At 42.4% G+C, this 12,194-nt stretch overlaps 1 protein-coding gene across 1 annotated transcript in view; it reads right to left on the bottom strand.

Annotated features, from left to right (window-relative positions):
* Nucleotides 1-10,197, bottom strand: part of hhat (hedgehog acyltransferase) — a 245,303-nt gene extending 235,106 nt beyond the window's left edge. Inside the window, exon 1 of the mRNA XM_063055718.1 lies at nucleotides 9,723-10,197. Coding sequence (XP_062911788.1) covers nucleotides 9,723-9,852 — 130 coding nt within the window. The 5' untranslated portion in view covers nucleotides 9,853-10,197. The remainder of the gene's footprint in view (nucleotides 1-9,722) is intronic.
* Between the last annotated feature and the right edge of the window lie 1,997 nt (nucleotides 10,198-12,194).

Below are 12,194 nucleotides of genomic sequence, written 5' to 3'. Positions count from 1 at the left end.
ATCCACTTTATTTCTTATACTCCGTGCATTCATATATAATACTTTTAGGTCAAAACCTTGCATCAGTAATGTACAGAGTATCACCCCAAAATATCAACCATCTTTTTGCTTGCACAGATGCAAAAACTTTAGCGTATGTCTTTTTGCTCTAAATTAACATCCATTACTGGGAAGATGCTAGAGCCACAAGTCATGCCTTTCAACCCAACTAAGATTCCCAACTAAGCTAGTCCAATTTGCCTGAGTTTCATGCATATCCCTCAAAACTTTTCCTGTCCCAAGTGCCTTTCTGAGTGAACCTACCACTGTCAGATGTCTTAGTAAAATCCAGGTACACCACAATCATTTCTCTACATTCCCTGACTTATGAAGGCTAGTGTGCCAAAAGCCTTTTTCACCACCCTGTCTACCTGTGACACCACTTTAAGGGAAATAATGCATTTATAACATCTTTGTTCTACAATACCCTCCACTGTGAAAGTCTTACCGGGATTTGTCCACTTGCCATTCCTTGGCTCACTTTCCCTGTGATCAAGATCTCACTGTAATTCTTGATAACCATCCTCACTGTTTGCAACACAAGCCATTTTAGAATCATCATGATTTCTGTATGCTCAGTACATTCTCATCCAAATCATTGATACAGATGACAAGTAACAATGGGCCTATCACTGACCCAAGGCATAACATCAGTTAACAGGCCTCCAGTTCAAAAAGCAGCCTTCCACCACCACCTTCTGCTTTCTACCATCAAGCCAACTGTGTCTCCAATTTGATGGTTTTTCCTGGATTACGTGCAAGCTAACTTTCCATTAAGCTTGCCATGCAAAACTGTTGCTCCAGATTCCAGACTGCAGTTTTGTGTGTCTCCTTATCAAAAGCCTTACAAAAATGCACACATACTATGTACACTGTCCTTCCCTCACTGTCCTTTTTGGTTACTTCTTCAAAAAGCTTGATCAAATTGATGAGCCATGTTGACTGTTCCTAATCACCTCCTATCTTTCCAAGTGATTTACATCATGCTCCTCAGAATATTCTCCAGTAACTTACCTACATTAGAAAGAACACAGAACATCACAGCTCCGCACAGGCCCTTCGGCCCACTATGTTGTGCTGATCTTTTAACCTACTCCATATCCTTCTACGCCTTGCCAATTCAATGTCTCTCAGAATGTAGCAGATCTGTGGAATTTTCTGTATCAGGAGAGGATGGGGCCAGATCATGAGATATATTTGAGGGGGAGATAGACAAATATTTGAAAGATCAAGGACACAGAATTACAGGGAACTAAAACAGGAATTAAGGCCTGTATAAGTCAGCTCGGATCATATTGAAGAGTACAACAGGGTTGAGGGGCCTGTTAGCCAAATACTGCTTCTATTTGCTTCTGCATCCAGGTCCATGGCTTCCTGAAAACCCTTTAGAAAAGAGTAATTTGGACAACGTTGCCTTCCCTGACACCTCAGAGGGAGAATACATTTTCACAGTTCTCTAAATTAAATGTTCATCCACTATTTATCTGGTTAATCAGTCTTGCAGCCTACTAAAGAGGATAACAACAGACAACTTGGCACTTTTCCAGCTTTATTCTAATTTAGCACCTTTTCTGCAGGATTGCAGTGCTAACACAATTAAATCACCAAAAACAACTCTGCTTATGCTCTTCACCAAAACCAGTAAATGCATGTTGTGTCCATTGTTACATAAAACAGCACAGAGGAACAGACACAAACATAGCTCTACAATACAGGTATATCTTATAAATACTTATAGAGGTTAGTAATTGATGGTTCAATTGGCATTTGTCCAACACATATAGATGCCAAAGGTAATGCAAACAACCCATCAGTATAGCTGTAATCGGAGGGAATAGATTAGCCCCTTTCCAAGAAATCTCCTGATTGATTTAAAACACTGGCCAACCTGAGGAAAGTAGATCAATATGTCCAGATAGCAGGAAAGAATGAGAGTAATAATTTACTCAGCATGAATTTAACATTAAACCACCCATTTGTTCCCCAGGAACAGCCTTAAATGTACACAGTGATATCTGGGTTGTATTTTCTCTCTAATAACTAAATAACTAATAATTGATAAAAACAAAATATTTTCAGTCTGTGGCACTGTAATAACCATGCGTGCTGCCTCTAGCTATACCTCAACTAAAGCACAAAGAAATGCAACGCAGTATTAAATCTGTTTTTTTCAACCAGGAATGGCAGAGAAAGTGGTTGAGGGAGCAGCAGGAAAAGAAACACCTCACATGCAGAATATATAGAAACTGGTCCACGGACTAAAAGGGTTCCTTTTAAACATAAATAAAGGAACTAGATCTGAGAAATCAAGTCATCCTGAAACAACACTGACAAACATTAATCCAGCCAATTAAGACAAAAAGTTATATCAGTGTACATAGCGCAGTCAAAATCTGCCCTCTAGTGACATATTTCAGAATTACTCTACAAACTTGTCATTAATGTACAAAGTACGTACGGTATATACAAACTTGAGATTTGTCTCCTTACATGTTTCCAATGGGAGTAATACTAATTTCAGATCTATTAATTCAACTGGGTATAATAACAACTGCACAATTTATCATGATCAGAATCAGGTTTATTATCACGGTCATTTGTTGTTTCGCAGCAGCAGTGTGGTGCAAGACAGACAAATTACTATAAATTTAAAAATAAAAAAATAGATAGAGCAAATGATGAATAAAGTGGTAGTGTTCATGCACCTTTCTGAAAACTGGTGACAGAGGGGAAGAAGCCGTTCTTGAAACTTTGAGTGTGGCTCTTAAACATCTTTTTTATGATCGTAGGACAATGCTGGACATTCAGGTACTGCAAGTCAGCCTCATCAGTGAGCTGAAGGAGCTGAACTTGATATGGACCATGTTGCTGCTTGTTACAGGAAGGCATCAAAGTCAATGCACGAAGGCAGTGTGCAGTCTAACAGTGAATTGGACATTTCTCTTGCGATCGCAAGATCCTGCTGGACATTGATAATGTAAAATGCTGCGTCCATTTCCCTTGTTTATTGGTGAGACAGATGGAGGGGGAGCTGCGTGAACTTGGTTGTAGCAAGGGCCAGGCATCGAGTCACGTGCTCGCCTGTTGCAGCTGTCCAGGAGAGGAGATGGCAAAGGTGGTGTAGCGTGGCATCCATGCTGGGTTTGGTGCTGGCCTCTCCTATCAGTGCTGCCCTCCAATGTTCGATCAGTGAAATGACAAGCTGGATTGCATGCATGCATATGTTCACCTGCAGACTGCTGAGAATTGCTTGTTCTTGCCAATAACACCCATGCACCATCAATTTACAGGACATGCCACTCAGGGACTTGGGCTAAGTTTTTGCGTGACTGCATGTTTACTTGCTTTTTTATGTGTGTTATATGTGCTACCTGTGCCTTGTGCCATGTATGGCTGTTGGTACTGTGTTTTGCACCTTGGCCCCAGAAGAACAAGGGTTTGTTTGGCTGTATTCACGCATGGCTGAATGATAATTAAACTTGAACTTCAGCCTCCTGTACCTCCTCCCCAAAGTTAGGTAATGTGAAGCAGGCCTGTCCCAGATGGTGAGTGTCCTTAATGACGGATGCCAACTTCTGGAGGCACTGCCTCTTGAAAGTGTCCTCAACGGCAGGAAGAGTTGTGCTTGTGATGGAACTGGGCAAGTCTACAACCCTCTTGCAACCCTATGCACTGGAGCTTCCATACCAAGCTGTGAAAAGACCACTCAGAATGTGTTTCACTGAACATCTATAAAAATTTGCTCCTGTCTTTGGTGACATTCCAAATCTCCTCAAACTCTTAAACAATATATTCACTGAAGTATCTTCTTCATGAGTACATCCACGTGTTGGGCCAGGACAGATCCTGAGTTGTGGACACATCCAAGAACTTAACACTGCTCACCGCAGAGTCCTGAATGAGGACTGATGTGTGTCCTCTCAACTTCTCCTTCCTGAAGTCCACAATTAGTTCCTAGGTCCTGCTGAGGTTGAGTGTGAGGTTGTTGTTGCAACATCACTCAACCAACCAATCTTACTCGAAAACCACCTGAGATTCTGCCAACAACAGTGGTGTCATCAGCAAATTCATACAAACCCCATTTGCAGAAAAGTTGGGATATTTTCCAAAATGCAATAAAAACAAAAATCTGTGATATGTTAATTCACGTGAACCTTTACTTAACTGACAAAAGTACAAAGAAAAGATTATCAATAGTTTTACTGATCAACTGAATTGTATTTTGTAAACATACACAAATTTAGAATTTGATGGCTGCAACACACTCAACAGAAGTTGGGACAGAGGCATGTTTACAATTGTGTTACATCACCTTTCCTTTTAATAACACTTTTTAATCGTTTTGAAACTGAGGATACTAATTGTAGTAGATTTGCAATTGTAAGTTTCTTGCAATTGTCCATTCTTGCTTGATATAAGACTTCAGCTGCTCAACAGTCCGTGGTCTCCGTTGTCTGATTCTCCTCTTCATGATGCGCCATACATTTTCAATAGGAGATAGATCTGGACTGGCAACAAGCCAGTCAAGCACACACAGTCTGTGTCTACAAAGCCACGCTGTTGTAGCCCGTGCAGAATGTGGTCTGGCATTGTCCTGCTGAAATAAGCATGGATGTCCCGGGAAGAGACGTCGCCTTGATGGCAACATATGTCTCTCTAAAATCCTAATATACGCCTCAGAGTCAATGGTACCTTCACATACATGCAACTCACCCATGCCATGGGCACTGATGGACCCCCATACCATCACAGATTCTGGCTTTTGCACTTTTCACTGATAACAATCTGGATGGTCATTTTCATCTTTGGCATGGAGAACTTGACGCCCATTTTTTCCGAAAACTAGCTGAAATGTGGACTCATCGGACCACAGCACACAGTTCCACAGTCTTTCGGTCCATCTGAGATGAGCTCGGGCCCAGGGAACTCACCGGTGTTTTTGCATAGAGTTGATGTATGGCTTCCTCCTTGTGTAATGCATTTCTGGATGCAGCGACAGACTGTATTGAGTGACAATGGTTTTCCGAAGTACTCCCGAGCCCAGGTGGCTACAATTGTCACAGTAGCATGACGTTTCTTAGGCAGTGCCGCCTGAGGGCTCGAAGCTCACGCGCATTCAACAGTGGTTTCCGATCTTGCCCTTTACGCACTGAGATGTCTCTGAATTCTCTGAATCTTTTCACAATATTATGTACTGTAGATATTGAAAGACCTAAATTCTCTGCAATCTTGTGTTGAGAAATGTTCCTTTTGAACTGACTAACAATTCCCTCACCAATTTTGGCACAAAGGGGTGAGCCACGACCCATCCTTGCTTGCAAAGACTGAGCCTTTGATGGACGCTACTTTTATACCCAGTCATGATACCTCACCTGCTACCAATTATCCTGCTTAATGTGGAGTCTTCCAAACCGGTGTTACTTGAATATTCTGTGCACTTTTCAATCTTGTTTTAACTCTGTCCCAACTTTTGTTGTGTGTTGCAGCCATCAAATTCTAAATTTGTGTATATTTACAAAATACAATTAAGTTGGTCAGTAAAACTGTTGAAAATCTTTTCTTTGTACTTTTGTCAGTTAAATAAAGGTTCACGTGAATTAACATATCACAGATTTTTGCTTTTATTGCATTTTGGAAAATATCCCAACTTTTCTGAAAATGGGGTTTGTTTGAGCTATATCTAGCCACACAGTCATGAGTATAGAGAGAGTAAAGCAGTAAGTTAAGCACACATTCCTGAAGTGCACCCATATAGACAATGAGGAGGAGATATTATTGGTAATCCATATTGACTGTTGTCTCCAATAAGGAAGTCAAGGATCCAATTGCAGAGGGCGGTATAGAGGCCCAAGTTTAGAAGCTTGTTGATTAATACTGAGGGATTATACACCCAGATGTAATCAATAAACTGCAGCCTGATGCATGTTTTGCTGCTGTCTAGATGTTCCAGAGCCAAGTGGAAAGCCAGTGAGTTTGCATCCACTGTAGACCTGTTATCAGGGCAGGCAAATTGCAGCAGACCCAGATGCTTGCTCGAGCGGGACTTAATTCTAGGCAAGACCAACCTCTCGATGCACTTACTCACAAATAAGTGAGTGCTACCTGGTGATAGTTCTTGAGGCCGCTCACCCTGCTCTTCCTGGGCACAGGTATGATCAATGCCCTAAAAGCAGGTTGGAACCTCTGACTGCAGCAGTGAGAGGTTGAAGATGTCTCTGAACACTCCAGCTAGTTGATCAGCACAGATCTTCAGTACACCACCAGGTACACCTTTGGGGCCAGACAACTTGCAAAGGTTGCCTCTTCTAATGTCAGTCTCCAAGATAGAGTTCACAAGTTTGCTAGAGGCTGTGGGGATTCACACAGGTGCAGTGTTATTTTCCTGTTCAAAGTATGCATAAAAAGCACTAAGCTCAACAGGGAATGAAGCATCACTGCCATTTATGCCGTCAGATTTTGCCTTAGAGGAAGTAATGTACAAACCCTGGCACAACATCCGATTGTATCGCAAACTTCACAGAGAATCGTCTTTTCGCTTTAATGATGGCCTCCTGTAGGTCCTATCTGAACTTCTGGCAGGGCTCGGGATTGCTGGTCTTGAACACCACAGTTCTAGCTCTCAGCAGACTGCTTAAATCCTGATTCATCCAGGGCTTCTGGTTTGGGAAGATTCAGTATGTACCTACCCTTTTATGCATAAAGGGGTGATATAATTGAGAAATGAGTTGATTAAAGGATTCTGAAAAAGGCACAACAGTGGCTATATTTCATTAGGATTTTCAGATTTGATATGTCACCAACGACGCTTGTAAATTTCTACAGATGTATCCTGGACAGCATTCTAACTGGCTGCATCAACACTGCACTGGATCAAAATAAGCTGCAGAAAGCAGTAAACTCAGTCAGCTCCATCATGAGCACTAGCCTCCCCAGCATCAAGGACACCTTCAATCAGGGGCGGCGCTAAGGTGGTGCTAGCTGAGGCTATAGCCCCAGCAGAAATTGCAATAGCACCAGCGTAGAACCACCAAGAAATTAACTGCAGTTGCTTTGCTTTCTCTGTATAGTTTTGAATATAGCTTGTTTCTCCAGTTGATCTAGTGAAACAGCGCCCCCAATTACCATAGCACCCACGCAGTAATAAAGTTATAAACTATGTCAGATCCACTCTACACTTTTGCTTATTCATTTGTTGTCAATATCTTACTGATGCTGTCCTCAGATCAGTTAAGCTGATCTAAGATCACTTAAGGGGGTGATGTCACTCACGCGAGAGATTGATAGTTTACATCGAAGCGCAGATCCATGGTCTCGCGAGCTAACGGAGGCCCCACACACACACATTGTGCTTTTACAAGCTAGCGTGGGCCTGGCACATGCATTATTTTGGCCGGTGTGAAAAATGGATCGATTTTTAGCGAGAAAACGACCTCATCCAGAGAAATCAGTAGTGTCTCAGCCTGAGCCTGTATTAACTGAAAGTGACATGCAGAAAGAAGTAAGTGGGGATGAGTACGACAGTAGTTCATCAAAGGAGTGTGAGGGCGAAGTAGAGCTACAAGAAATGGCGTGGGGTTCGGCAGAGAACGTGGATGAAGCTGCTCTTAGTGCTAGTGGGAATACTGTCAGCGATGTTAGCCAGTAGTCTGAGGAAGGACCCTGTCGGCCAGCATTGAAAAAGTACCCTTCGCTACTCGCAAGAGCTTGGTAATCAGCAAAGGAGTTTTATTCGTGGCTGGTTTGACTGACTGGAATATTTGATCATGAAAGATATTACGTTCTGCTTCGCATGCAGGCATTTCCTGTGTGGAGGACAGGGGTTCCATTCTGAGTCTACCTTCACTGTCACCGGTTACCGCAACTGGCGAAAAACTACAACAGCTTTCATAACCCACCATGTAAGTGCAGCTCATAAGTTTGGTTTGGAGGCACAGGCTGAATTCAAATTGATAAAACAGGACAGTTCAAGATTAGGAAATATGCTTGACAAAGGACATGCAAAGATTGTCCAAGAAAATCATGAGTATAGGAGAGCAGTGGTTGAATCTCTAGCAAGGGCAGACAGTGAATGGCACAGTGGAATTTCTAGCTCTAATGAGACCCTACCGCGATGCATTTGTAGATTTATACAAACTAATCTGCATATCACTGACTCTACCTGTGACATCTGCCTCCTGTGAATAGAGTTTCTCTTGCCTCAGACACCTCAAAAACTACCTCAGGAATAACAGCAGCGATGCTCGGAACAGCAACTTGGCCCTGTTGGCCATAAACAGCTGGAGGACCAGGGCACTTGACGTCCAGAAAATCATTGATGCTTTCACCACCAATCATAACAACAGATGGATTGTGCTTCTCCGAAAACATCAATGGTGAGTGCAATTGTTTATTTTAAATTTGGTCCAAGACTAATGCTGATTATTATTATTATTTTGTGGTGGATACCCCATAGTCCTTATGTTTCCTGCAAATTCAAAAATATTACATTTACTTCTATTAAGCCGACTGGTTTTGCTTAGACTTCCAAACGGCGATTCTGTTGATTTTTGTTTTAAATTCAATAGCCGAATTAATTGGGGTATTGCATGGTCAGAGTACAATTTGTCCAACTCCTGGTAAAGTCTTGCATCTGTTGTTTGCCTTATTTGACCTTAATAACGGTATATCTTTTGGCATTGTCTGTCTATGTAATGTGAATAGCAGTGGACATTGTGGGTTAGTGTTGTGTTTTTCAGTTGAAAAGCATGCATTTGACGCTGATTGCAGGATTGGTGCGTGATACACTTTGTGCGCTGTGGGTCGGATGCTCTGCTGGTTTGTTTGTTTATGCTCTGTGCAGCCCGAGTTGTCTACGATGCTGTTGACACTGTCACAGTTCATTTCTATACTATATTTATTCATTGTTGTTGCTTGTGAAGCGACAGAGGCGTTTATCGTAGGCACATAATGCTTGAAACTGACTTTTGAACGCCACACGTCTGGCCTTGCGAATACATGTTACCACAGGGTACATCCCTCAGCACCACCACTGAATAATTCAGCCCCACTGTAGCACCAGCAAGAAAAGGTCTCTGGCGCTGCTACTGCCTTCAATAAGCAGTGCTTCAAAGCAGGCATCCATCATTAAGGATACCCATCACATAGAACATACCCTCTTCTCATTGCTATCATCAAGGAGGTGGTACAGGAGCCTGAAGGCACACAATCAATGACTCAGGAACAGCTTCTTCCCCTCTGCCATCCAATTTCTGAATGGACACTGAACCCATGAACACTACCTCACTACTCAAATATATTTTATATCGAGAGAGTAATTCACAGTTTGTATTATGTACTGCTGCCACAAATTCCATGCCGGTGATATTAAATCTGATTCCGCTGCTGGAACACGAGTCAGCGGGCATAAGAGGAAACATTCCGATGAGTATGTACCTTCCCAAGTTACTTCCTACAGAATTTGACAGGTTGTGTACATACTCCATTTTTTTTCCCAAGTTCCCAAGCCTTTAATTCAATCTTTCCTCTCTACTCTAGTGTTCTGATAGGCACAGATAGAGTACTTAGGCAAAACTTAACCCATATTATAAAGAAGGTACAACTTCTGCAACTTTCATGTAGCATAGGAGTTACAACGGAGCGTTTCAGCATTTCCCCCGCAGAATTTTGAAATGAAGTGCCCTTACTTCTGGAGACTTTGAACACCTCGTAGAATGAGTACAGGTGGAATCCAACAGTGATGGCAAGGTAGAGGGCGAGTTCATAGGCCGGCAGGGGTGCGCTCTGCAATCGCCCGGCTGCTCCGCTATAGCACATCTTTCTGCGGACGGCGCTCACGCTGAGAAGCGGACAAGCGGCTGCAAAAGACGCCAACACGCGCTCGAGTGGCTGGTGACCCCCGGAGCGCGCGAAGGCTGCACGAGCGAGCCGCACGATCACTGCCGGGCTCGCCGGCAGCAGACGCCGCTTCTGCCCCAGGCCTCACCGCAGCTCCGGGGTCCGCCCGTCCTGACTGCTCACTCTGCGCTTGCATCAACAGGACAATGTTTCTTTCCGAAACCTGAGAACGGCTGCACCATTGCGAATTGGATGTTCCAGCCGATATTAGGTCCTGGAGGGAAACGTCATGCGTTCCAGGAAAGTTCTCCTGCCTTCAGTCGTTTTACTCGAACTTGTTCCAAATCTGAACGTTTGATAATATTGACTTAATTACCCAACGCCTCAAGCCGGGACCTAGCAGCTTTAGAGATTACAGTGCTGCAGAGCTAAAGGGCCTGAACACTATAAAATAATATTTTTATGACTCTATTGTAATTGCATTTTTGCCAGAACTTTCTATTCCAAATCTAAGAGGCTGAGATAGTTTTCTTTGTCAGAAATCTAAGTATAAAGGCTGGATCCGTCTCAACCATTCCTTAACATGCTCATAACTTCGGACTTGCCTGCTACGAATAACTTAAGCATTTAGCGGCAGTACAGCAACAACGATGTGATGTGCACAGTGAAACGAGGAATTCAGAAATTGCTTGCACGTTCTCCTTTTAGAGCCATTTCTAAGGTAACTGTCAGAAATCAATAAACAATCAAGAACTTCGGAGAGTACCGATTCATTGTCGGTTACACGCACTAACCCCGCTATGCATTATGTAATAAGAAAGTGCAGTGCGAGCAATAGAAATGAATACACTATACATAAATTAATATATTGTCCCATTGAACAGATTTCAACCCCTAGAAACACATGACCTATTGCTGTTGTAAAATATCCTGAAAATCTGCATGTAGGTGAGTTTACAATGACATTTTACTACCCACACCAACCCTCAAAAAATAATAAGACCGTAAGACATTGAACAATTAGGCCATTTAGCCCATCGAGTCTGCTCCACCGTACAATTATAGCTGATTTATCTTCCCTCTAAACCTCAGTCTCCTGCCTTCTCCCCATAACCTTTGATTCTCCCCACAACCTTTGACAACCTTACCAAGCAAGAACCTATTGACCTTCACTTTAAATATACGCAACGATTTGACCTCCACAGCTATCTGTGGGAATGAATAGCGTATGTTCACCACCTGATGGCTAAAGAAATCCTCATCATTTCTGTTCTGAAGGGACATTCTAAGGCTGTGCTCTCTGGTCTCAGACTTTCCAACTACTTGATACATCTTATCTGCATCAACTCTACCTAGGCCTTTAAATATTCAGGGTTTCAATGAGATTCCATTCCCCCCTCCACCCCATCCCATCATTCTTATAATCACCAGAAAGTACAGGCCCAGAGCTATCAAATGTTCCTCATATATTAATCATTTCAGCCAAGGATCATTCTCGTAAACTTTCTCTGACCTCGATCCAATGCCAGAACATTCTTTCTTACATATGATGCCCAAAACTGCCAACAATATTCCAAATGTGGTATGAAGAATGCCTTACAAAGCCTCAGCATTACATCTTTGCTTTTTTGTTGTAATTTTGCCCTATGAAATCATCATTGAAAATCATGCGTTTTGTTATGTTTGTAGTGACGGAAATAAATTTCATTCATTCATTCATTCATATACTCATCCTCTCAAAATGAATACTAACATTGAATTTACAACCTTTAGGGAATCCTTCATGAGGACTCCCAAGTCTCTCTGCAACTCTGATTTCCGAATTTTCTCATTGTTTAGAAAATAGTCTATGCCGTTATTCTCTTCTACCAAAGTGCATGACTGTACACTTCCCTACATTGTATTCCATCTGCTACTTCTTTGCCCATTCTTCTCATCTGTCCTTCTACAGACTTCCTGTTTCCTTAACACCACCCGTCCTTCCATCTATCTTTATATCAACCACGAACTTGGCCACAAAACCATCAATTCTGTCATCTAATTCATTAATATAAAACTTGAAAAGAAGTGGCTCCAACACTGACTCCTGCAGAACACAACTATTCACGTAGCCCATCAGAAAAGCTCCCTCTTATTCCTACTCTTTGCCTTCTGCCAGTCAGCCAGTCTTCTACCCATGCAAGTATCTTCTCTGTAGTGCCATGGGCTGTTATCATGTTCAGCAGCCTCATATATGACACATTGTCCAAGGCCTTTTGAAAGTCCAAGTAAACAACATCTTTGTCTATCCTGTATGTTATTACCACAAAAAAAATTCTAAC

This window comes from Mobula hypostoma, chromosome 8, assembly GCF_963921235.1.
Source record: "Mobula hypostoma chromosome 8, sMobHyp1.1, whole genome shotgun sequence".
NCBI classification, from domain to species: domain Eukaryota; kingdom Metazoa; phylum Chordata; class Chondrichthyes; order Myliobatiformes; family Myliobatidae; genus Mobula; species Mobula hypostoma.
This window is presented reverse-complemented; position numbering and strand designations above follow the sequence as displayed.